The sequence below is a fragment of the Balaenoptera musculus genome, chromosome 11 (assembly GCF_009873245.2).
Source record: "Balaenoptera musculus isolate JJ_BM4_2016_0621 chromosome 11, mBalMus1.pri.v3, whole genome shotgun sequence".
NCBI classification, from domain to species: Eukaryota; Metazoa; Chordata; class Mammalia; order Artiodactyla; family Balaenopteridae; genus Balaenoptera; species Balaenoptera musculus.
The window spans coordinates 68,940,738-68,967,202 of NC_045795.1; the positions used below are offsets into that span (position 1 = coordinate 68,940,738).

At 51.6% G+C, this 26,465-nt stretch overlaps 1 protein-coding gene across 4 annotated transcripts in view; it reads left to right on the top strand.

The window, feature by feature from the left end:
- CACNA1D (calcium voltage-gated channel subunit alpha1 D) overlaps nucleotides 1-26,465 on the top strand; it is a 319,290-nt gene that overhangs the window by 286,485 nt on the left and 6,340 nt on the right. For 3 of the 4 annotated variants that reach the window (XM_036868410.1, XM_036868409.1, XM_036868407.1), the window contains 8 exons: nucleotides 1,140-1,242; nucleotides 1,580-1,681; nucleotides 6,498-6,628; nucleotides 19,695-19,811; nucleotides 20,524-20,891; nucleotides 21,594-21,620; nucleotides 22,816-22,965; nucleotides 24,343-24,512. In XM_036868410.1, coding sequence (XP_036724305.1) covers nucleotides 1,140-1,242; nucleotides 1,580-1,681; nucleotides 6,498-6,628; nucleotides 19,695-19,811; nucleotides 20,524-20,891; nucleotides 21,594-21,620; nucleotides 22,816-22,965; nucleotides 24,343-24,512 — 1,168 coding nt within the window. The remainder of the gene's footprint in view (nucleotides 1-1,139; nucleotides 1,243-1,579; nucleotides 1,682-6,497; nucleotides 6,629-19,694; nucleotides 19,812-20,523; nucleotides 20,892-21,593; nucleotides 21,621-22,815; nucleotides 22,966-24,342; nucleotides 24,513-26,465) is intronic. The other variant, XM_036868411.1, reaches the window with a different exon arrangement.

The window sequence follows — 26,465 nt, forward strand, 5'->3', positions numbered from 1 at the left end:
TCCTGGACTCTGGATGTAGGCAGAGTATAAGCCACAGACATTGACTTTTTTCCCATAAATTTCCCAGTATCAGCCTCTTTTCTGTTTCCAAGAACAAGATGGGTTCTGGCTCATGGCTGTTATTTTGTGTTTGCATTTCCAGACCCTTTTATGTAAAGGATCTACGTGTCCTTCAGGCACAAAGTAGTCCATTTTGCTGATTCAGGAACTTGCCAGGAAAAGCAAGTGACTGTGCAGGCTCTCCTAGGACTAGGAATTTGGGTGGGATGAATCATGTGTACACAAGACTCCAGTCCCTTAGTAGGGAGGAGGAAAAGTGCTTTAAAATCTTTCTCTTGGGACGCCTTGTCAGCCAAAAGTAAGAAATTTGAAACTATTAGAAGTTCTAAGTACCACTTATTTAGCACTTACCATGTGCCAGGCACCTGGCTGGAGTCTTAAGTGTCTGTGAGCTCCTTTAACCCTTGCACAGCCCTTTGCTGTGGGCATGGCATCTGCAGTAACTGGGGCCACAGAGAGTTTCACTCACCCAGGTCCTCTCCAACTCTCAGTGGTGGTGTTACAGGGGCGAAGAGAGAGAAAAGAGAAGCAGGATGTGGGGATCCAGCTCTGAGAGACCAAACACTGGACTCATAGAACCGCGTGGACTTGTACGAAACACTCCACAGTGGTCTCACCAGGGCAGGGTCCTTGAAGGACTCCCTGCGTTAGGAAAAGTAATGGACCCTGTTGGTGGAGGACCTTTGTCCCAGGCTCTGTGCCTGGCCCATCATACCTGGTACATCACTTTACCCCCAAACAGCCTTAAGGATGTGCCCAGAATGAAGGCCTGACCCCAAGACACAGGGAGAGCCGGTTAATGAGAAAGGGAGAGGAATGCATGCACAGTAAGTAGGGAGTCTAAAAAACAAACAAAATGCACCTTCTGAGTGCCCGCGTTTGCGCTTCATGACTCAAGCTTTGATCTTTGTCAGCTCAGAGCTCCTCAGATGGTAGATGCCCCCGCAAATGGCTGTTGAGTTGAATCGAGGGTTGATTAGAAAGGAGATGAGGGATAAACAGAGAACAAACGAGGAAAAGGGCTGCAGCTGTCATCATTCGTTTGCGTTCTATTAAGGGACTTTTCTTTCTGTTTACAGAGACTAGTTGCCATGAACATGCCGCTCAACAGTGATGGGACAGTCATGTTTAATGCAACTCTGTTTGCTTTGGTCCGAACGGCTCTTAAAATCAAGACGGAAGGTGAGCCCTCCCTGGAAGCAGGACAGGTGGGAGAAGAGGAAGGGAAGGCCGTATCCCACCTTGATTCCCATCTGGGCCTCTTCTTGTCAAAGGTGGGGTGCGGGGCGGGGGACACTCCCCTGCCCAGGGAATGGGGTGGTATGTGAAGTGAGAACATCCTTGCTGGCCCCACTGGCTGGACCTGCTTCCCTCAACCCTTCTCCCCTCCCTCCGTGCTTCACCTTATCCTGGAAGGTTGAGAGGTGACTCGGGCCACCAGCAGCCCCGGTGAGAACAGAGAGGCATTGCTGGGCAAAAGAAACAAGGCTTGTTCCCCCCTCTTGCTTTTTGAATTCAGGGAACCTGGAACAAGCTAATGAAGAACTCCGAGCTGTGATCAAGAAAATCTGGAAGAAAACCAGCATGAAACTACTTGACCAAGTTGTCCCTCCAGCTGGTGGTCAGTGCAATTTATTTCCTAAGTAGTTCTTGACCAGCACATTGGTTTCAATGCTAGTCTCTAGGAAGCCCAGCGTGTTTGCAGAATGCTTAAGGTACCAGCCAGAGCACTGAGGCCAACAGCTAAAGGCCCTTCAGCGATTGGTGTAATGATTTGGGGTAACGTGAAGACCATTGCACACAAAGGAGAGGCTTCAGTGAGAAGGAAATCAAGACCCACATGGTTGAAGCCAGGGTTCTCTTGCGGGTGGAGGAATTAATGTTAGGAGAACAAGCTTGCTGCCTCAAAACCAAAAGCCTGTTTTTTTGTTTTTTTGCCCAAAATGAAGTGTTTAAAACTAGTTTTCCTATATCCTTCAACATACTGTTGAAACTTCTCACACACACAAAAAAGCTTTCAGAAAATGGTGTTTCTGAAATGTTCTTAAGACTGGATCTGCTACCATAATTACCAAAAACATCCCTTTGTTTAGAATTTAGAGTAGAGACGGAACTAACAGGCATGCTTATTTCCTTTTGTTATCATAAAATAACTGACTAAACTTTTCTCAGATTTATATATATATATATATAAAACACACATATATATATATATATAAATACAGATACTGTATTTCCATTTTTGTCTAAGTATACATGGACTTACAAGTGGAGGTGATTGTGTTTTGACTTTTATTTCCGAGTTTTAAAGGTGCAGGATCCGTTCGCTCGGTGCCAACATGCCCGCACTTTAACCCCTAGCCCTGGGCACGTCACAAGTGTTCGGTGTGTTTTGTACCCGACTGAAATTTTATGGTGTCACTGCTCCCGCAGCCTCCAGATCGGGCTGGCTCAGGTCCAGAAGCTGAGCCCGGACGGTGGCCTCGCCTTTTGAGCAGGTGACAACCTCTGGCTCTCGGGGGCAGAGAGAGCAGCACGCTGGCCAGCTCCGCTCCCCGGCACGAATCCAGCAGCAGGATGAGCTTCTTGTGGCTGGAGGGAGCCACCCAGAGCTGGCAGGGCCACCGGCTCAAAGCTGGGAAAGATGGCCCACAAAGAAATGATAAGGGGATAGAGTGCAAAACAAAACACTGAAAGAACAGAACCAAAACGGAAACTCCCGCCTAGAGAGAGAACCCTGGCTCTCCACAGGAGAACGGATACTGCACGCTTAAAACGACCCTTTGGTTTTCGTTCTTTTCTTTTTAGCTGCACACCCAGGTGCTCGCATGGCTGAGACGAATTGCTTTTTCCAATCGTTGTAACAATGTGCTTGAGCTTTTTCTGCAGCCTCCATTCCTTTCAAGTCTCAGTCTTTCAGAATATTCTGAAGCAATTCTGTTTTAGGGTGGTGGCATGGAATCGGAGTTATCTCTTGCCAGTTGTATTCCCCTACATGTTTCTCACGATGCAGACGCATGCTTCAGAGTAGCGGGCCCCACCTGTCCGGGGGGACCTGCCTCAATGGCACCCGCACCTCCCGTCTCTCTTGAAACGCCAGCCTCATCACAGCCCAGTCTCTCTCACATCAGCGCCCATCCTGGCAAGTCTCGCCTGGAGAGAGTCATTCGCATTACTGTGAAACTTCCTTTCTTTTCATTTCACCAGAAAAAAAGTCCAGAATTTGGGTCCCTTCCTTGGAAAAGCTGATCAGCTTTTAGCCCTACTGGTCTTCTCACGAAGGCTACGTAGTCTTCCGCTTTCTTGGTCCAATAGCGGGCCCTGGTTTTCTCTCTGTTATTTCTTAGCATGGATTGGGGGGTTAGGCTGACAAGGGTTAATCTCTTCCAAAATGGCAGTAAGACCACTGAGAAACCTGGGACAAAAACAGTGCCTCAGTAAGGGATGGAACACTCCAGAAGTTCCATGGCATGGGTTGTGGATGTGCTGGAGCTTATCCAGGTTGAATCTCAAATAAGTGCTCTCGTCACTGAACTTCCATAGGTGGTAACTTCAGGCTTCGGTGGACAGACTCTGGTTGAGTTGCTGCGCAGGGTTGTAACATCTGCATTCACCCTCTGCCTCTTTGTTTTTCCTCTTTTACCTTCCAGTAGACCACTGGGTCCCAGCCTTTCCCACACCGTGGAGCACTTAGAAAAGGAGAGCATATTTACGAGCCTCTGGGCCAGCGGACGGGTAGCTCCCACGGCTGAGGGGCTCGGTGTCCCGCCCACGGTAACCTGGTCAGAGGGCAGAAAGCTGAGCCAGGCCAGCCCTGAACCTGTGACTGGTCGACGTGGGTCGCTCGGGGGCCCCTTACGGCCCTGGTGACAGAGCAGAGTCGGTGCCCATCTTAGAAGGCTTTGCCAGCACAGGGGTGATGTGAGCCCCGCTCCCCGCCGAGGTCATCATGAGCTTGATGAGGCGATACTCAGGGATGAGCCTGGAACCCAGGCCAGAATTCCGGGCTCTCGCGGCGCCTTTGGCCGCGGTGACAGCCTCTCTGCTTTCTCCGTGCTGGGCTGTCTCATTTCCCATCTGGCTCTTGCTCGTGTTCTCACCTCCACTCTCGAGTCTCCTGCCGTTTCGTGGATCTTCCCCCCTCCTTTAGAAGTCCCTCCTCCTCCCAGGGGCTCTTCTTTGTCTTTGGGCCTTCGCCCCTGACCTGGATCTTTGGCTCTTTTGCCCTGAGGAGCGCTCAGAGCCGACCCCGTCGCGCTCCGCAGTCCTGAGCCCAGACGGCCTCACTGCACTCACTCCTCTTCCTTCCTTTTCTGACCTGCTGTAGCTTTGACTTTTCCTGTTCTTAAGACTCTTCCTGGGCCCAGTTTCAGTAGCTCAGCATCTCAGTGCAAAAGGCCAAGTGACCCTTGAGAGGCCTGCCCTGTAGAGCCCCAGGTGGGCCCCTCTGCCCTGGAGCTGCCCCTTGGGCAGAAACCCGATCTGCCCTCTTCACTGAGTACACCGTCCCCCAGGTTCTGGGCCAGGGAGAGCCGAGACCCTCCCACAGGAGCCCCCTTGGCCCCTCTAGGTTAGCACCATCCAGGTGGAAGGGAGAGAAAGGTTAGGCCTGCTTTTGCTGGAAGCATCCCAGCATGGGATGAGGTGGGCCTTCTGTGAGCACAGCCAGTGTTTTTCGTGGGAGCCCACAGAGAAGACTGGAAACCCTGGCCGGCAGAGGCTGGCTGCCCCTGGGATTCTCAGGCCGCAGTCGGTCCACCTCCTCCATGTAGCCCGGTGGGGAGGTAGACTTGTGCTCTGGGAGAGGCGGCCCCAAAGGAGCAGGTGGCCCTTGTGGTGGAGCAGGGAGGTGGTGGGGTAAAGAAGGAGAGCCCAGGCCCAGGGGTCCCACATCCCAACTCACCTGGCCTGGGGCAAGTCATGGAACCTCTGTCCACTCCCCTCTCGCCTTCCTGCCTCTGGACAGTGCGTTGTTGGACCATTTGGACCAGCCCGAGACTGATGAGGGACCTGGTTTCACATCTATCCAAAGCCCTAGGCTCACTTTGGTGGCCCCTACACCGTTCCCAGACTTGCCGGGCTTGGGTTTAGAAGGTATGCTACACGCTTCTCAAGGCTGACCACCACCAGGCATCTTCTTACACAGTAACACTGAGTAGCTTCTGACAAGGAAGTTGGGGGCCGGGGGAAGACCAGAATGTCCCAGCAGTGTCCAGACAGGGATACCCCCCTCACGGCCACAGAATGCACCCCACCCAGGAGGGTCCCAGTGTCCCCCACCCTGTCATGCTCTATGATCCATTTCAGTGGATGCCACTGTTGGCAGGTTGTAAAATAACGGTGACTCTGATGGCTCACCAGCCCCCGCCCGCTGGCACTTAGGACCACCCAGCGTGCTCTACGGGCCTCTTCTCCCGATATCCGCACAGCTCCTCCTCCGAGAGGCTTAGGCCTGTTTACGGGTGAGAACGCAAGCCCAGAGAGGCCGAGCCCCTTACCCAAGATGGCACGTAAGTTGCACGGGCAGCCTGGCCACAAGTGGAGCTGTGCTAAAGCCTGAGGGCAGCAGCCGTTCCTCCTCCCAGCCTCTGTGAACCGTGGTCAGTAGCCCCCGGGGGCCCTGGACAGATGTGGGGGTGAGCGGGCCTTGTGGAGGCCCCCAGGCACATGGGCACTGCCAGGGTGGTTTCCCAGGAGACAGCCAGAGCCCCTATTCTGCCTCATGCATCACCTTTAATCACGCTCGGCGGAGTTCCAGCTCCCCAGCCACACACGATGGGGTTGTTTCTGAACAAAGCAGAAATAAGTCAGCTCAACTTTGAGGTTAGTTGGAGCTGTCACTTGCAGTATCGAAAACAAGCAGTTCTGAATTACAAACCAAGAAATGACATGTGGAGGCTATTGGCAGAGAATTAAGGGGGCACATGAAAATCTGGGTCTGCAGTCACTTTTCAGAAATGTCCTCTCCTTCCAAGCCTGTCTGTCACCTTTCTGAGGTCTCTATCTTTATCTCCAGGCATTGGGATTTGGATGATTAATTGTCCTGGGTGTTCGTGGTAATTACACATGCAAATCCCTATGCGTAGGGGTGAAAATATGGCCTATGAAGCCTTTTTTTGTTTTGTAATTTTTATTTTGAATCAGTAACCAAGACAGCACTTCATAGTGTTACTAATATGCTGCTCTATTAAACTCATGACAAGTGTATGATTTTCTGCAATTTTGAGCATCAGTTTATTTAACTGACTCTAATTTTGAGCCTTAACTGCTTTGCACAACCTTGCTTTTTGCTAGATTTAGTCTCCCGTGTCCTAAGCGAGAGCTCAGTGCCTCATGCCCCGTCTTGCCCTGCCCCCAGCCCCAGCCAGAAGTGAGTGTTTAGGCTCTTGCTGCAAATATGCTGATTCGGGAGAGCTCTGTCTGGTCTCTCCGTTTAGATGATGAGGTAACCGTGGGGAAGTTCTATGCCACTTTCCTGATACAGGACTACTTTAGGAAATTCAAGAAACGGAAAGAACAAGGACTGGTGGGAAAATACCCCGCGAAGAACAGCACAATTGCCCTACAGGTGAATTGTTGTTTTGTCTTTTTCTCCTTTTCACTAACGATTTTACGAGCTTATTTGAAATACTAGAGAGCTGACTATTCATGGTTGAACAGTACCGCCAGGATTTTGTTTAAACTGAGATACTGCACACTCCCCCAAATGTGGACTAGCCATTTCTGGGCCACCAGGTAAGTGCCTCCCCGTCCCTGCTTTCTCTGGCGTGCCCCTGCATCCGCGTCCACTGTGGCCCGGCCCGTGGGGCAGGGCCCCCAGGACAGTGGCCGAGGCACACATCCTTGGCGGGAGGGGAGCCACAGCTGCCCTCATGCCTTGTCTCCCCCAGGCTTCTCCAAAGGCAGCCTCCTCCGAGCAGGCACCCACCTTCCCCCAGCCTCGGGCTCGGGCCCTAGCCGCCCACGAAACAGCTTTCCATCTGAACGCAAGTGCTTTGTTTTGTTTCTGTTTGTTTCTTACCCCACTGCTTGTTGGTTTTCGGTCCATCTCAGTAACATCCATCACCTCCTAGTGCATGTGTGCGTGTGTGCGCGTGTGTGTGAGTGTGTATGCGCGCGTGTGTGTGTGCGTGCGGTGTGTCTGTCTCTGCGTGTTGTCTCCTGATGACCGTGAGGCTTGCTGTGCAAATGCTGTTCTCTCTCAACCCAGCCAGCCTCTGGTCCCTTCACCCGCCCGGGCCCCGCCCAGGCTCCTGGAGGGGGGATGTGGTTTCAGGAACCTCTGGTTCTAACTCGGGTCCATGCATTCAAGGGTGTAGAATCCTAGGTGAGCCCAAAGCCCTGGTGGGAAGCAGGTGTGTGGGGAAAGGGAGTCCCAGCGGAGACCTGCACGAAGAGGGGCTAGGAAGGGAAGTCTGTGAGTGCTGTGACTGAGAAAGCAGAGTGGAGAAGGAATGAGGAAAAGATGCTAAGGACTACAAAAATGGAACTGCAGAGGTTGGCAAGCTGTCAGAAGCAACTGTCCAAATTAATCAAAATCCCTGTCATCTCTGCTGTCTGGAGCATGTTGAGTCCATTATGCATAAGATAAAGAACTTTTTCCTTTATGTCCCTGTTATCACCATTTGTCTTAAACTGGGCCTTGTCGGTATGGGTAAGGTTCAACATGGAATAGTCTTTTGCTTTTTTTCTGGGGGAAAATGCCCTGCATTGTCTTGTGTTCTCAGTGATGGTAATTACCAAAGTGAAGGCTTGTCTGTGATCTCGCTGAGAGAGAATGAACATGAATGACAGTGAACGCGTGAAGGAAGGAGGGTGGGGTGTGTGCATATGGCGGGTTAGGAGATGACCTTGTGTGACAGTGACCTGTTGATTCATCATGCAACCTGGGCTCTGCCCAGACAGTGATGGGGGCTGGGGTGGGGAAGGATGGATGCTGAATCTGACCAAAGACAATTTCTGATCTTTCTTCCTCTGATCACATCTCCTAAAGGGAGTTCAGTGAATCATGGGCTTGAATAGCTGATTGCCATCTCAGCCTGCAGAGTTTGAGTAAAGTTTTCACCTCTGACCCATCCAGTTTACAAAAGTGGCAGCCTTTCTCCCGATCACAGCTCACAAGTAGCCTTAGAGAGAAGCAAACTGAAGAGATGTGTTTGCAAACTTTGAACGGGTCTGGTCCATATGTTCTAGAGGGCGGTGTGGCCAGACTGGGTGCAAGGGCAGGGAGTGATGATCATGTTTCTGCAGGCTCTTCCCTAGAGCAGCGCTGGGCCTGGACGACTAGGGGGCCAGATTCCAGAGTGTTGTGATCCCCTCCTTGTAGGGAACTGCTTGCTGTTCTCAGATTCTAGTTCGTGGGGCTTGATGACTTTTCTGGAGGGGGAAACATACTCTTTCATGGATGGCTGTGTTGCAATTTACAGTAACCAAGGTAGCGCTGTGCTGAGACCCTTCTGTTTTCTGCGGAAGGCATATACGATGACCATCTGGATACAGGGTTATACCTTTACTGAGCCCCCAAGGCTTCCCAATTAGATGGCTTCAGTGCTTGCTCTGGTGGCTGGATATAGTGTTTGGATGTTTTAAAAACCTGAACAACAACACATGGCTACGTAATTAATAATTCCATTTCATGGGTGGGTTTCACTGAGTCTTTAAGTTGAAAGTTCAAATGATGCTGAAGCTACATTATACATCATGGGTTAAAAAGACTCTGTTACATTGTGTCACAATAATGTTTTTCCCCTGGACATTTTCTCATTTCATTGTTTGTAGAAAGTTTCACTTCCTTGGTGAAATTCAAATATCTCCGGTTAGATGCCAATATCAACACATTTCCACATGGTTCCATTGGGAGTTGAGGCTGTGACTATAATTTATGTTGAGTACCCAGCCTAGTAAATTGTGTTCATAATCTTGACAGATACATTCTGAAAATGCATTTGATTCTGCAGCAAACATTAAAAACAGAAAATTTTTGTTTCCATGAAGGATAGTTCTCATCACATTTTTGGCTTCCTGTGCTCTAGAAAGGGCTTCAAATGTGACTTGTCACTCTACATTTAATTAGCACGACGAGGCACTTCCTTTCTGCCTTGAGGAAATATTACGTGACGATGTGGCAGTTAGGGAAGCGGGGTCAGATGGCAGTGGGAGGAGAAATGGATCAACCGTGGCTCTAGGATGAGTACACAGATCCTCAAGAAAGCTCCCCAAGGTGGGCACGGCCTGTCGAGAAGTGGGATGAGTTGCTTCTCCCTGTGCCAGGGGTGCCGGGAGGCTGAAAGCCCAATTACTAATGAAAAGTGGAGTGTGGGCGTCAGGTGAGCACAGCAGTCAAGACACAGGCCAGTGCGTGCTTGTGCTGCGTAGGGTGCAGTCTGTCTGAGCAGGGTTAGAGCTGGTCCACATCTCTGTCCCCTCCCCTGTCCCCCCCCCCCCGCATTGGAATGGTTTCAGAGGGCACACAGATGCGCTCTGGTTATCAACTCTGTGGGCTCCATCTGGTCTCCCTCTGTTCAGACCAACTGCAGGGCCCCTTCTACATGAAGGGGGGTGGCTTGAGGAGCTCCTGGATCCACGTGTGGGTAGGAGCTTGGCACCTGGTGTCCTCTGGCCTCTGTGGTCTGAATGAGTGTGCAGTTTCCATCCGTCCATCCATCTTCATCATTAAAGCCAGCCTTCTCTCCAGCCCCTCTCCAGAGGGAAGCAGAGAGAAGCTGCATCAGGCTTTGCTTTTTTTCTCTCACTCATCCCCCACATGCCATATTCACTTTAGTTTGACTCAGCCTTTGCTCGTCATCCATTGTTGCTGCATCCCAGTGACCTGCAAATTTCCACAAGGAGCAAGTAAATAAAGGAACACAGCTCTGCAGCCACGAAAACTCTGTCCCCTTCCCAGCAAATAGTAATGCCTCATCAGATCTTCCAGATGAGGACTGCAATATATAGACGCTAATTAGTCCAGTATCTCACGGATTAGAAAAAGAAAAAATATCCCAGAGTGGGGAAAGTTTTGTTCATTTCTTTTTCTTTCAACGTTCGAGGATTTCCTTTTTGCAAAAGACACTCCGGTGGACTGAGGGGAGACTGTCCCCCACTCATCCCAGATGGGAGCCTGCCCGTCTTCAGGACAGGAGGACTTGAGAGGGATAGATTTTTCTTTTCTTTTCTTTTTTCTTACCTGTTTGGAAGTTGGGTTTAAGGGAGACTGTCATTTCCAGCTTGTAAAGAATTAGGTGGTTAGGTTTTATAATGTGAAAGCCTGAGCCCCAGCTGGCAGGTGGTGGTGTAGGTGGCCCAGTAGAAATGTGGGTGGTGGACCAGAATCAAATGACTCTCAGTCCCTGATGTGGCCCCCTCGGAGAGGCTCGGGCATAAAGATAGAGGAAAATGGGATACTCCACAAACATTGAACCTGTAGAATATCCCACACCTGTTATCTAGTCTAAAAATTAGCAAGATTTTTTTGTCTTTTTTTTAAAAGCATGATTCCATCTAAAGCCATAAAAAGGCTTTTTTTTTTTCTTTTTTAATCTAAGAGAAGAACAGATGCTAACAGATGAGATTTCACTGGCTGATTCATTTGTTTCAGATGCTTGAACGGATGCTTTAGAATTTTCTGCCTGAGCTACAGCACCAAGCTCGTTAGTCGGAAGGCGTTTGTGGCTAAGGCCTTGAAAGGGAAAAGTCTCAAGTGGGCTTATTTCTACTGAAACAGCATTTCGGGAGAAATGCAGGAAAAAGCAAACCCAAGGCCCCAGAGAGACCCCTTCCAAGCAAAGCACTCCTCCGGAAGGTGGAAGCAGGGCCGTGGCTCAACTGCGGAGCCGTGGTCTCCTGTCGTGGACGCTGCTCGTGGTGGCTCCTTTTCATGAAAGGGAACGAGCAAGGCTTAACAGTTTTCCCTTCCAAGCAGAGACTCAGAGAAAGGGAAAGAGTGAGAGAGAGCAAAGGAGGGGGGCAGCCGCCCCACAGAGAAATGAAATGAACACAACTTCCTGATGCTGGCCAGTAAAAAAAAAAAAAAAAAAAATTAAAAAGATTAAGCAGACCTGCCTAAGGTGGGCAGCTGACTCCATTCCAAAGTCCTGCATCCCTAGTTTACCTGAACTACCAAAGACTGGCAGGCCCCTTGGCACTGGGCTGACAAAGTTCCTTTTATATACGCCAGTCCGTCATGACCTCCTGACCATCCAGCTCCGCTCTCTGCAGTGACCAGTGCAGGATGCAGGGAGATGTGGACAGGACAGGAAGCTCAGACACCCCCATTTAAACTAACACATACACCTGCATGCCCAAACCAACCCAGGCGACACCTCAGGTTCCATCTTAACGCGTCCGCGGGAAATACCACCACACCCAAACCTCATCCGACATTGTCCGTCTTTAATTCAAAGCCAGGCCGGGGATGCCTCTTTGGAAGCAGTGTGGTCCAGTTTCAAGGACACTGGGAGTCAGGGAACCTGGGTTCTAGTTCCAGTTCCAGCGTTCACTTGCTGTGTGACCTTGGGCAAGACACCTAACCTCTCTGTGCCTCAGTTTCCCCCATCTGTAAAATGGGGGTAATAATGTCGACCTACCTCACAGGGCTGTTGTGAGGAATAGCTAAGTGATTGTAAAGCACTTTGAACGTATAATTGCTTATTATTAAGACTAGAACAATAATAATATCATATGCCTGTTTACTACCAGAACTTTAAGAAATTCTTGTTTTTCTTTGACCTCTTTGTTCTGTAGTGATCCATCGAGAAAGAGAATTCTCCCCTTTTTGAGATATCTAGGAAATGCATAAAGATGTAAACAGAAGTAACTCTTCAGGTTGTTTTCTCACATCTTACAAAAAGTAGATTTTTTGCACAAGAAGTTGCTTCGAGCGGGGGGTGGGGGGTCCCCTCTGAAATTCTCAGCTGATTCCAAGCAGTAGTCGAGGAGTCAGTACACCTGATGCTGAGCCCAAGATACCCAGAGGTATTCAAAAGTAACCTTAGTGCAAAACCTTGAAGTTCCTGAAATGTCTAGAGAAGAGAAGGGTTACAAGCCCTGGTCTGTGCAGACTGGAGGCTGTGTGCATGTGTGCGTGTGTGCAGGGCGTGGAGAGCCCCAGGATGTGGGGAAGCCCAGCTCCTGGCTGTGCTCATCCACAGCCAGGCAGGGTGGGGGAGCCGTGTAGCCAGTGGGAAGAGTGGTGCTAGCAGAAGTCCCCCAGGCCCGTCCTATGCATGACTGAGAGGGTCCCTCCCAGCCTGGAGGTCTGCTCCCGTGATGTCTTCTGTGCTGTGACCTTTGTTCCACTTAGGAAACAGGCCTTACCCCCGATTCTGTTCCCATGTGTGCAGACTGTCTTAAGTCTAGGAGCTCGTGGTGGGTTTTCTGGGTTCTCACAGCAGAGTCCATGGGGCCAGAGAACAGGGTTGACCTCTTCACATAGCACCATGGGTGGTGGCGTGGGCGTGGGGGTGACCCCTGTGAAAATGTTGAAGCACAGCTGTACCTGCTAGTTGACAGCTGTGGCCCCCAGCACTTTGAGTCTCCTCACCCACTGCTAACATCCCAGCCCTGCACCAAACCCCTCTGTGATTCAGTAACTAAAGGGCGAATGCCTGGTGTAGTGGGGACCTCTGGGAGCCTATTGTGGTCTGAAGGCCCACCTGTGCTCTGACTGGGTAGTGCCTGGGATAAACCAGTTATGAAGTATGTGGTGTAGCATCCCTGAAAAAGAAGCTGGTCAGCTCTATGGGCACAGGTAAGGAGTTTATCCACCATCACAAACGATCCCTCTGTCCCTGACCGACTCTGATGTCGTTTATTAAACACTAAAGGGAGTGTATGTGCTCACCTCCACCCCCGTCTGTGTCACCCCATCTCAGAGGCCCACAGTGACCAGCTGTCTTCTAGATCTAAGTCTCTATACACCAGAGCCTCAGCAGAACAGCTCTAAGCAATCCATGTGGCTGGTGTCTCCACATGCCTTTCTGCACAGTCCTTGCAAATAAGCAGAAACTGGAAAACAGTAACTTTCTAGGTGGGATTTACGGAGCGGTCTAAATGGAACGTGAGAATCTTGCCCCACGTGGGCCTGGCTGTTTGCTAAGAGACGGCCCTGGTGGTGGCTGGTGGCTGAGACCAGTTGGTGAAGTACAGCCAGACGTTGCGGGGGCCACCTCCCGCCTCGCTCGAAAGGGAAACAAGGCTTCCCTGGAACCTGGTTTACAGTCCAACTGCAGACACCTCTGTCCTTTTTCCTAAGACCTTAAAAGAAGAGTGTAGCTTTAAACGTAGAAAAGTTGTAAAAGACAAGTCAAGTTTAATACATCAGATTGACAGACTCAGCAAACTCGGTGCCCAACACCAGAATCCATGGTGCTAAACTCTTAAGCTCCTGGATGGAAGACACAATGCAGGCCAGAATCCATCGTAGGGACACAGATGTAGGATCAGGCCTCAGGCTCCCCTTCGATAGCTTATTCTATGGTGTGACCTAATTAAAAATTCAGTTGATCCACAGGATTATTGGGTACTGGATTCTCTACTCTTAAAGGCAGGAGATCGTTCCTCTCTAAGAATAGTAATTATTATTTTCAAAAGTCTTTGAGACGATAGAATTACTAAAAATAAGGAAAGTTACATTATGTCATCGCAAAAGGTCTTAATTACCGTGGCATGTTATTGACTAACACCCACCTAGTAGCCCTCTTTAGCCCAAACGTATCACGATTTGGTTATCCGCAGGCAGGAGCTTGCGAACACTCATGGTTCCTTGGTTGGGTAGGTACCTGCACGAATTCGTTCTCCCTGGCACACCGTAGCCCTGAGAGAGGTGGCTGTTTGGGGTAATGGGAGGGCACATCATTCTAAGGCACAGTGAAGGCAACCCATGCCAAAGGCTAACTCAGAGAAGTCACGAGAAGGACGTTTCTTCCCAAAGTAGAGAAAGGTCGGGGGAAATCACAGGAATCCTGGATGGGGGAAGAGCCCAATGCCAGGAAAAGATGGTGTTGCCTGTCTGAGGGCGGGTTATCATCAAGTTCTCAAACTTTTTGGTCTCAGGAACCTTTTATGCTCTTAAGAATTATTGAGGACCCTTATGTATCAATATTTAGTACATTAGGAATTAAAACAGAGATTTTTAAAGTGCAGAATATGCAAGCACAAAGATGCCGGAGAGATGAGATCCCCAAGGTTCATGCAGCCTTTGAAAAACCCCACTGTGCTCTCGGGAGAGGATGAGAGCGTACAAGGCCGAGAGCATCCTTGTCTTATTATGCAAAACACAATGACCTCTTGGACCCCTTAAGGTGTCTCAGGGGGCCCCAGGGTCCTTGGGCCACACTTTGAGAACTGCTGCTCTGGGGGATTGATCCCATATCCCCCCCTAAAGGAAAAGGGTGCTGGAGCCTTTTTCCAATCTCCCGCCCCTACCTTGAACTGTTCCCTAACTCCCAGGCCCGACCCCAATCCCAGCCCACTCACCTGTACACGGAGCTGCCTGGGCCCCCAGCGTCCAGCCCACTTTCAGGCTGAGAGTTGTGCCCCACATGCCATGTCTCACTGCCTGTGCTGATCTGGAGGAATGGTGGTATGAATTAGTGTGTGAGAGAGAAGTGTCTGTAAGGATCTCAGCTCCTGAGAGTGGCACGGTGGAGACAAGGATATGTGCTGAGTGTAGGACCAGTTTTCGTGATCCCTGGTGATTTCTGTCATTGCCGTGATACAAGAGTGCTGCTGAGTTAGTTGTAAGAAGTTTCACCTTGATTGAGTGGCAGCCACAGCCATGTGGGGTTGCAGTCGTGAATGAGCGCATGGTGGGGACTGGATCCTGGCACTCTTCCCCGTAGACCCAAAAAGGTGGCGTGGCATGGTGTCATTGGAACAGCAGAACTGCGCATCGAGATTCCTAGCTGAGCCTTCACTAGTGTGGGCAGGTCACTTAACCAAATGGGAATAATCTTGGCTCTCCCCTCCCCGGCCCTCCCTCCCAAGATGTAGTGGGATAAAGTATGTTACATTGCAGTGAGAAAGATGCTAGCAGAATAGGTCTCGATTTGTGACTTCTGCTAAGCCCACATTTTAAGTAAAACTCTCTCTCTTATCAGGAAACTGGCAAGCATTTCTCCAATGTTGGTGTTAAAACTACAACCAAGAATTAAGGTGGAACTAAAACAGATAGCTCTGTCAGATCAGAGGAAATGTCACAGATTGCTTTAGATAATTTTTTTTAAGTCGCAGGGAAATGTCATAGATCACTTCAGGTAATTTTTTAAAAGTTTCCTTTATCTTTCAAAATGAAGGTAACAAACTCGATGTACACAGCTGAGTGCCACCCCCAGGGTAACTTACATGGTAATGTCACAGCTGACTTTGCAGCGAGGGTCGGAATCACTGTGCATGACTCAAGGGCGTGCCTTCCTCGTAATTCTAGCCCTTTGTGTTTATATATAACTCGAGGACTGTTCATAATGGACGCAAAGGCCACGCCATCACATTTTCCCTGGTGGAGAGCAATGACAAAAGAAGGGGTGTGCCTGTGTGTGATGTGGGGATGCAGGGGAGGTGGGATGGCTTATGGATGAGCAGGTGTATGCTATGAGAATTTAATCTCCAGTTCTTTCTGCCGAGGGAGCTAGTCTAAAATGATCCCTTCTAATTGGGTAGGGGCAGAAGCCTGCTAAAGGGTTAACCAGAACTCGCCTTTAACAAGATGACCGAGCAGGGCCAGCCTTGGCTGCGGGAGACCTGCCTGTGATAGAGACCGGGCTCTGCTCTTTGGCTGGAGCCTAAAAGCCTGGCACTCATACCCGAAGATGGATGGCCTGGCCCAGTCCCGACTGGAGACTCACATCTCTTATCTGCACTGTTACAGTGTAGGTTCAGGAGGGGTTCCTGGGCGTTTCTACGTGCTGAGAGCTGGCAGACGACCGGTGTGAGTGATGGCGCTAGCTTAGGGAGACAGGCAGTGAAAGCATTTCAGATGCACCAGGTAGGAAAAACTTAACCCTGAAAGTGGGCAAGAGAAAGGAAGGTAAATGAATGTTCCTACTTGAGGTTAAAATATCATACATTTATGCTATTGCTTCAGAGATATTTACAGAGATTTATAGTTTGGGGTTTTTTTTTTTTTTGGTGACTTAATCATTCACTAGAGTAAATATCTATAAAATTCCAATTAAATGGTGTCTAAAGTTTAAAGGAGCAGTCTACAGGCAAAGCGCCAATATTTCTTTTTTTAACAAAAATATTTATGAGAACATCTAGCATTTAAAAATCAACCAGAAACTAGGCTTGATTCTGTTTAATATTTTATATGATTGGACATCTTAAAACAAATCAATAATGTTTATATTTTATAGCAATTCTGTGTTTATTCAAAACCATAATTCTACTGTGATGTTAATGGAATTACTTTATATGGCTTTAATTGTGTTGGTTTAAATGCTAATGACCACATTTCAAATTAAAATAGTATTTTGCTGATAGAGGTAGACACAGATATGCCATATGAAAGAATAGATAATTTTACTGATTGTAAAGTGTTTATTTCAAGAAAAAAAATGTTCTTTTTTTTAAAGGGCTGTGAGAAAAAGGTAATTTTTTCAAGGGTTTAAGATAGATTTCTGCACTTTGGGAATTGGAACTTGTGCCTATGGAATTTTTGGAGCAGCCCAAACTACCTTTTAGCTTGATATGTGTGCTAGAAAATTTTTCATTATCATGTTTTGTGATATGTAATAAATTCAGGGTGCTGTGCTTAAGCTTCGTTTCAATTCAAGTTTGGGAACTTCTGTTTCCCTCATTCCCAACCCTGGCAGACACCCCTACTTCCCATAGTACCTCCCCACTCCCTCCCCGTCTGTCCTTCCTCAGATCCCCTGTAAAAGAGTAAAGTCAGTCTCTGACTCATAGAAGGTGTGTTCCTTCCTGCGTGGAGCAAGCAAAATATAATCATGATTTCTGAGCCTCTGCTTTCCTGTCTGGGAAGAGTGATGCTTTATCTCCTCCTTTGATGTCTCTTTAATAAATGTGTTGTCCTTATTTGTCTTTGGACGTGGCCTCTTGGGCCACCTCTCAATTTCCTCCATGATTTATGTTGCAAACAAATTCTCTGTCCTGTGTTTGTTCACTGCTCTCTCCTAATCTTGTGTATCATTGAAGACATGCTGGAGACAGTTTTTGTTTTTATTATGCAATTATGTCATATGTGTATTTCAGTGAAATGTCAACCCGTCAACAGAGGATGATGTTAAAAATTATCCAAATAAATAGTTTTCTATTTCTTCTAATCAGACCTAGTCCAGTCAGTTGCATGGCAGTGAATAGGATTATCTGTCGTTATTTAAACAGTTTTCCTGGCCCACACTGCCTTGGGACATGGATTAAGGTACATAATTTACCTGGGGATGTTGACTCGGTGCATTGTCACCTGTGTGTGTTTTGTGGCAACGGAAGCGGGTGTCTCAAACCTGGTCTCTTGTTTGGGAGCCTCAGATATGTAACAGCTCTTTCTTTCCAGTGATTCAAAATCAGATGGTGAAACTCTGGCTTCGTTTATCTTCCCTTGATAACTGTGCCCTACAGAACACTGCCTGGATGAATTGCAGGCTGTTCAGTACTACTGGGTTCAACTTTGCTGCCCAGGCCTGCAGCTCTGCTGTGCAAGAGCTTTCATCCACTTGGCATTAGAGTTGCCTTCTTGATGTTTCCCTGAGAATGGTGTGGGTCTGCCTCTAAGACAGATGATTTCCCAGGCTCAGATGTGCTGGAAGCGGGGTCCTGAGAGAGGAAAAGAGTGAGCGTGTGTGTGTGTGTGTGCGCGCGTGTACATGTGTGTGCATGTAGGTGTACGTGTGTGCACGTCTGAGTGCGTGTGTCTGGTGCCTGTGATCAGAGGGACAGGTGAGTGAGGGGCAGCCTCACTGACCACACCACAAACTGTTCTGGGTTTGGCCCTGGGACCCGTGTGTCCTTCCCCTGCGAGACCACAGCCCTCTTAGCCGGGAACCTTAAGGCTTTGACTCCAGGCAGCTCGCTCACCCCCACAGTTCATAAAATGGAAAGGTCTGGGGCTCCTGTATGCAAAGAATGGTTCAAACCAGACGCAGCCTGGTGTGCCATCTTTGAAAGGATCCTCTCGTAGGCTGAGGGCTATTACGAACGAAGCCATTTTCACAGGAGCCCCTTGGGCGGTTCCATATGACTGCAGGAGACCGGTCTGAGCGTTCCCACACTCGTGGGCTCGGTCCTGCCGGATCTGGCAAGATGGGGGCCACCCTCCCCTCCCCCCTCCTCCCCACCCCTCCCCCTCCACTGCCGGGCATGTCTCAAACGTGGTCATCATGCTTTGTCTGTGCCCTGTACCACCCGCTGCTGGGGCTTGTGGAGGAAGGACAGGGAGTGGTTCCCCCCTCACACTGGGGGGTGTTAGCTGCAGATGGAGACCCGCACAGCCAGGGCCTCAGACGTTCTCCACACCTTTAGTGACTACTGAGGTGCAGACAGACGGCCGGCAGGTGAGGGGGTACCACCCGGGTACAGGACGGGTGACATTAGACCGGGGACAGGGAGGGAATGCCTCTTTCCGATGCCCGTCTTTTTGTGTCCAAGGATAGAGTAACTGTACTCTCCCTATTAGCATGCCATTTTTCTTCAAATTGTTGGTCAAAACATCATAATTTTCTCAGAGCCAGCAACCACCCCTCCCCCATAGGTAGTCCATAAGCATCTCGAATATTTCCCTAGAGAAATTAAATACAATGGGAGGGCTTCTCCCAGGCCCTGTCCCACTGGAACCCGGGGCCCAGGGTGAGGAAGGCCGGCCGTGAGGGCCTCAGGGAAATGCATAATGCCCGTGAGGGGCCTGAAGGGGTCACCTGGCGGGTCTGGCACCGCCTCCAGAGGCTGGAGCCCCTTTCAGTGTGTTGTGGTCTTCAAGAGGATGACCCAACCATTGGCGAGTTCTCCGCCTGAGCACAGGCTGCAGGCCCAGGTGCCAGCAGGTGGCCACGGAGCCTGGCCCTGCACAGCAGCCCAGGTCTGTGCGTGTCCGTCCATCGCGTTCTGGTCCTGAGTGTGCTGGTGGCTGCAGTGTGTTGTGTCCCTCCCTCGTTCCCATGGCTTTGAAGCAGAACCAGTGGCCCAGTTGGCTGCCTGGTCTGCTTGCCCTCTGGCACCTGCACTAGGCTTCTCATCCTGGACACAGCCAGCGAGCGCCTGCCACCCTCCCTGTAAAACAGCCGCGCCGTGCTCCTCGCCCCGTCTGAGGCTCCGGGAGATGGTGCTCTGCAGGCCGTCCTTCTGTAGACGGTCATTTAGACATGGGCCTGGGCTCCTGGCCATGGCAGACCCTAGTACTAGTAAGCAAGCACTGTTCCCTGCGAGTGGGGGTATTTGAAAAGGCGGTCACTGGCCTCAAGCATCCCAGCCCAGGACCATCTTGAACTCCTGACCACACCCTACAACCCTGAGGCTGCAGGGACACCATCAGTTACATTCAAACAAGTGGTCAGTTCCCTGGATTGTCCTTTGGAGAAACCTTCCCCTCCCACAACTGAATCAGGCAGGAGCAAAGCCAGGACCCAGGCTGGGCCCAGGCCACCCGTGTTGTCTAACCTGTTTTGCCATTTTCATTGATCTAGGCGGGATTAAGGACACTGCACGACATTGGGCCAGAAATCCGGCGTGCTATATCATGTGATTTGCAAGATGATGAGCCGGAGGAAACAAAAGGCGACGAAGAAGAAGATGTGTTCAAAGTAATTATTCCACGCCTAGCTACACACTGGCCACTTGGAAATAGCGGGGCAGGAGTCCAGTTGGGGCAGTTAACGATCTGCCAAAGAGCCTGGAGAATGCACACCAGCCCCAGGGCCTAGAGGGGCTTGTGGACCATGCCCTCCCCCCTGCAGACCCTCCCCGTTCAGCAGCACCCCTTCTAGGGCCAGGCCTGCTCCTTCCCTGAGCTTTTGCTCCTCTGCCTCACACCGGCCACTTCGGAGGAGCTCGGTCACAACCACTGGCCGGCGTGGAGGAGCATCCTGGGTCCTCCTAGCAGCTGCTGGCCCTCCCTGCCCCTTCTTCCCCGGGCCGGCTCTTTGATCTGCCAGCGGGCCCTCCACTTCCCAGCCCCCGGCCCAGAGACCTGCCTGCCGCCCAACCTCAGCCACTGGGGCTGCCGACAGCCCTGCTGGGCGAAAGTCAGCTCACCTTGGAGCAACCGGAAGAGTGCACTTGAATGACAGCCGAGCGCTTGCTCCCCAGCTCAGGAATCGGTAACCTTCCTCATTTCAGGGGGACCAGCTGACGCACACAGTCACCCTGGTCACTGAGACACTCAGACTGTTTTACAGGGATTCTATGGAGCTTACCTAGAATTTGTTTTTCGTGTAGAAAAAAAATTACCTAACATAGCTAGCCTGCATCAAATATTTGTTAAATTACCTGGTGTTGTCTCCCATTATTTTGCAGAGAAATGGTGCCCTGCTTGGAAACCATGTCAATCATGTTAATAGTGATAGGAGAGATTCCCTTCAGCAGACCAATACCACCCACCGTCCCCTGCATGTCCAAAGGCCTTCAATTCCACCTGCAAGTGATACTGAGAAACCGCTGTTTCCTCCAGCAGGAAATTCGGTGTGTCATAACCATCATAACCATAATTCCATAGGAAAGCAAGTTCCCAGCTCAACAAATGCCAATCTCAATAATGCCAATATGTCCAAAGCTGCCCCTGGAAAACGGCCCAGCATTGGGAACCTTGAGCATGTGTCTGAAAATGGGCATCATTCCTTCCACAAGCATGGCCGTGAGCCTCAAAGAAGGTCCAGTATTAAAAGGTAACGTTTAAGATGTGTTTGCACTTGGTAATGTAGTGTCGGCCCGAGGCGGGTCTTTCTCCCCTGTCTCTGGCACAGGTGGGAGGCTCCCTGCGGGCACTGGTGTTGGGACCTGTGAGTGCCTCCAGGTCACAGCTTCTTCAGGCACTGGCCATGGGATGAACCCAAAGGATAAAGGGCCACCTGCCACCCTGCATCCTGCTCTACGCGACGCCCCTTAACACAGGAGCAGCCGCAAACTCTACCTTCCCCGACTGTACCGCATACTTAGGGACTGGCAGACTTTTCCTGTAAAGGGCCAGAGAGTAAATATTTTAGGGTTGGAGCCTCATACAGTCTCTGTTGTAGCTAGTCACCTCTGTTATCGTAGCAAGAAGCCAGCCATAAATCATATGTAAGCGTACGGGTGCAGCTGTGTCCCGATAAACCTTTATTTGTGGACACTGAAATGTGAACTTCATGCACTCACGTGCGATGAAATATTTTTCTTCCTTTGATTTTGCTTCAATCCTTTAAAAGAATAAAAACTGTTTGTAGCTTGTGGGCCATGCAAAAACAGGTGACGGCCTGTATTCAGCCCATGAACCGTAGTTTGCCGACCCCTGCTCTAGGGAGTAGCTTGATATATTTGCTTTTTAAATTTTGCTAGAAATATTTAACTTTTATCTTCTCCCTCCATCCCGTTATGCCTTTCCTGGATAGAACCCGCTATTATGAAACTTACATTAGGTATGTGCTCATTGCCTGTATTTATGTGTTAAATACTGTGTGTTCTAAGTGGGACCAGATGGCCTCTCTGAGTGCTGAGAGATGAGAAAGGCCTGGGAGCCAGCTAGCCTAGTGCAGGGCGTTACAGCCCAGGGCTGTGGACGCAGAGCTTTCAGGTCCATATCTGCACAGACTGTGTTACCATCCAAGGACCTAAGTTCACATGCAGCGTGCCCACAGCTATAGCCCCGCAGGCCTCAGTGCGGTGCTGGGAGAGCCCCTGGCCTGTGGAGCTGGGCAGTCGTGCTGGTCTCTGGGGTCAGGCCTCTTGTGGAGGCTTTGTAAAAGCGTGACCCCCCACCTCCTGAAGACCAGGAGCCAGGCCTTCTCCTTTGTCTCCTGGGCAGCCCCCTACCCACGGGCAGTATACCCTGCTCCCTGTTTGGTGAACCCAGTTGAACTGTGGGTGGGATGGTCATGGTGTTGGGCACAGGGAGGATAGATGTCCTGCTTTAATGGTCTCAAGTTAGAAGTTACTTGAGCTGGAGGAGGGTGGGAGAGAGTGAAGAGCTTGGAGGAAGCACAGTCCTCCGTGTGGAGAGCAGTGATGCCACAGGGCCTGGCCGGCTTTCCTGAGGGCTGAGGCCAGGATATCTGGGTTTCAGGGAGGCATCACGACAGTCCTGGGTCAGGGCTGTCTTTGAAAACGTGGTGGACGTTGTCCGGGAGAGTCTCCCTCCCCTGGGACCCTGTACTCAAAACTCCTGTCACCTTTCCTGGGTCAGATGCAGTGTGAAGTTGGGACCCTCTTTGCTCCAGGCTCTGAAGGCACCTTGGGCCGGGGTAAGGAGGAGCAGGGATCCGACCAGGTGGCCTGGGAGCCCATCACTGCAGGTCTCTAGGTCCATTTTCTTGCTCTATTCCCAAACTACATCTACTCTTTCGGTTCTCAGGCCTCTGGGGGTAGTGGTGTGGCACTAGCATCGTCAAGGCACTGAGAGAGAAACCCCTTCCTGGTACGTGCATGCGCACACACATAGACACACACACACAGCCCCGTTGCCAGAGGCATTAACAGTCCAGCCCCACTTGAGGCAGGAGCACGCAGGGAGATGCCAGGGCACCTCGGGCAGGGCCTCTGTGGCCACCGCTGAGGCACGGCCCGAGGAGCGTCTGCCGCCCGCCCAGCCGCTCAGGCCCTCTCTCCCAACTGCAGGTCTGACTCAGGAGACGAGCAGTTCCCAGCTATTTGCCGGGAAGACCCCGAGATACACGGCTACTTCAGGGAGCCCTGCTGCTTGGGGGAGCAGGAGTACTTCAGCAGTGAGGAGTGCTACGAGGACGACAGCTCGCCCACCGGGAGCAGGTGAGGGCTCTGTGGCTCGGGATGCCCTTAGGAGGCCTTGCTGTCTCCTGGCCCTGGGGCCCCACCTGCTCACGAAGCCACGGGCCACCTGCTGCTGCCCTCGGGACTGTCCTGGGAAGCAAAGCAGGAGCACAGCCTCCAGGCCACGGGAGAAGCCAGGGCAGGAGAAATAGGACTGGAGAGAGGCAGAGTGGAGGCTGGTTTTTCAGGCCTGTTGACTTATTTCCACCAGGGGCCCACCCATGAGGCTTTAGTATGGGCTCTAGAAATGAGAGCCTTTGCTAAATGCTGAGTGCTCTGGGCTGGGGGCTCTCGCCGTGTAGTGGCTCGTTGGCCTGGAGCTTGGTTGGTCTTAATGGACCGCGCCTGCTTCCCGCTCCCATCAGGTGGTCCCTCCTAGAGGTGAGGGGACAAGAGGTCAGAGTGCCACCACTCAGCAGATGTGCCTCTCTAGGCTCCTGTCCTGAAGAAGGCAGGTATGAGGAGAAAGTGGACACTTTGCTTTAGGACATGTAGCAGGCAGTGCAGGGGGACAAAGGCCACCCACCACCCTCTTCTCTGTAAACTGCATCCCACTGTGACCGGTGGCCCACTGAAGTGGACGTGGTTCTGTGGTGAGGTCACTTGTGGCGTCCGAGATGTTGTTAAACATCAGCCTCGTCTTTCAGGCCAGCCACAGCCGAGCCTCCCTCACCCTGCTCTGCGCCACGGCCTTCCGCAGGCCTCGCTGGATGCCTGACTTGCAGAGCCACTGGTTCTGAGCCAGCTGCATTCTGAGTTTCCGTCTTCAGGGCCTTTGGTCAAACCACGACCACCCCTTGGATGCCCTTTCCCCACCTGTGCTCACCTAATCCCACCTTCCCTTCAAGGGCCTGCCCCTCCCTTCTCTGACTGGAATTGAAATGCCCCCCCCACGCCCCGAGAACCCACAGAGCCCCACCCTGAGCCCCTCTCTTCCAGCGCCCACCTTCGCCAGCCTGCGTTAGAATTCCGTGTGCATGAGGTATTTGCTAAGCTCCTTGACCGCGGTTCATGCATCTTCGTGTCCCAGGCGCCCCGCCCAGCACCTGGCCGAGGGCAGACCCTCGGGAAGAAGCGAGCGGGTGATAGTCAAGCTTGCAGGGCATCTGCAGTCCACATCTGACCGGGGTCTGAGGCTGCCCCAGGGAGGGAAAACACCAGCACCTCACTCATCGCAGGTCTGCCGTCCTGAACCTTCCTGTAGCAGCCCTTGCCCTCCATCTAGAATTTTCCATGGAGCTGAGGGCTGCCTTGTTCTACTGTGTCCAAGGCGGTGGGGAGAGGACTGTGACGTGGGCTTGTTAATTAGGCTCTCACGTGTTCCTTGCTCTCTCTTCTGGCCTTTTCGATCACCAGGCAGAGCTACAGCTGTGGCTACTACACCCGATACCCAGGCAGCAGCTTGGACTTCGAGCGGCCTCGAGGCTACCATCACCCCCAAAGCTTCTCGGAGGATGATGACTCGCCTGTCTGCTATGATTCCCGGAGGTCTCCAAGGAGACGCCTGCTCCCTCCCACCCCAACATGTGAGGCCAGATTTTTTGTTTGGGAGCGAGGCTCACAGAGAGCAGTGTGCGTCTCCCCCTGCCCCAGCCCGGGGGTGGTGACGGACGTGGTCCTGCCATGTTGGGGGCCTCCAGTCCTCGAGACCCGCCCCCTAGTTGGAGATGCTGTTGGCTTTCTTTCTCATCTGTGTGCCACGTGGTAGGGCTTAAAGCGCTTCCTGCTGAGAACAGAGAGAGACAGGGTGAGGGCCCAGAGTTGCACGGTATGTAGCACCTGATGAGGGGTTTTCTGTGCGCCTCATCACTGCCTTTGAGCTTGGGATCTGCCCTGACAGGTAGGCGAGACATGCACCACGGTGTTGATAGGCCCACTCCCCAGATGGGGCAGTGACCCCTTAGAGGGCGGAGGATGGGCCCACGCACAGAGTGGACTTGAGCCCAGGCCTCTGAGGAGCAGCCGGGGGTTCTTGGTGTCCACCCTTCCTCCTCTCTCCCACCTTTGCCTTGGTCTGCCGGTGCTCTCTGCTCATGGTAGGTTGTGGCCTTGCTGGTGACCTCCAGGGTAGGCGCTCCCATCCTGGGGCCAAGGAATCCCGTCCCGCAGAGAAGGGGCAGGGGCTGGCTGCTCCCTGACCTGGTTTTCGTGTGCAGGTGGCATCAGTGGTGCCACCAGGAGATCTGGGTCACCCCCAGTGAGGAACTTGAGCGGAGGAAGGAAACACAGCAGTGGCCCCTGCCAGTTCCTGGCTGGGTAGTTTGATTTTGGACATGTGGACATTTTGATGCTGGTTAAAGAATATCCACTTCTGGCGTTTCTGAAGAATGAGGCATATTTTGGGGTAGGACTCTAATCAGTAACCAAAAATAACCAAGACACAGCGGCTCTGCGTCCGCCATCTAGTGCACGGTAACAAGTGCAGTTGGGTGGTGCCCAGGTCCTATCTCTCTCCAGCTGTCATAGCCCTGCTGGGAAGTGTAATCAGACCTGTTTCCATGGTTAATGTTTAATTCCACAGCCCCAAACACAAGCTGCTAAACAGAGCAGTTCTGGGGTCCATCAGTACCAGGTGACGCACACGCAGGCGAGGCTGGACAGAGGCCCCTGACCCTGTGAGTTCCACTGCCCTCCTGTGACCTCCCTTCCTCCCTTTGGTGGCCACGATAATCACCATTCGCAGGCGCCGCCTCTGTGAATCAAGGACCCTGAGCGGGCAAGAGTGGCTGCCCTCTTTATTTTTAAGACTGAATAAATTAAATGCATCTTATTTGCTTTGCTGCCCATCCATTCGGACCTCAGGCAGGGAGACCACGGAGCCCCTGTGTTCTCAGCCACAGCGGGATTACTTGCCCCATTAGAGACGGTGGTGCAGAGCAAAAGAGAGGATCCACTTTCAAAGCTGAAAGGTGCTGCCTGAATGACAGCGGTGGTAGTTTTCCTTTCCTGGCTCCATCCTCTGGCCCCACCACCTGACCCTAGGAGGGTCCTAGAGGTGGTGCTGACCAGGGAGGCCCGTCCTCCTCTTAGAACACTTAAGTTCGGTCCCGCGTGGCACGTGGAGGGAAGGCTGTCTGATGCGGATGGCAGGTGTCCGTGTCCCATGTCGGCAACTGGATGAGGAGGCCCAGCAGGCCCCACGGTGTGCGTCGGGCCCGCGAAACAGGGCTCGTTGTCTGTCTGGTCCCTCCCTGTTGGGCAGTGGCCGGCAAGGGCTCGGTCTGGTCTCCGTGCGCTTTTGGAGCCTGGCCCCCAGAGAACGGGCTCTGCAGCTTCGCGTGCGGTCCCAGGATGCCGGGGGCCTCCCCAAGCTGGTCCCTGCAGTTTTCCAGTGCAGGAATTAGGGGGGTGTGGAGTGTTGCCGGGGCATGAGAAATGCCCCGTGAGCTTAGAAAGCAGAGTTCAAGAAAGGACTGTTGAGGTGACTCAGCGCTGCCTCGCAGGCCACCAGTAAGGCTGCCGAGGCAGCTCCACGGCGG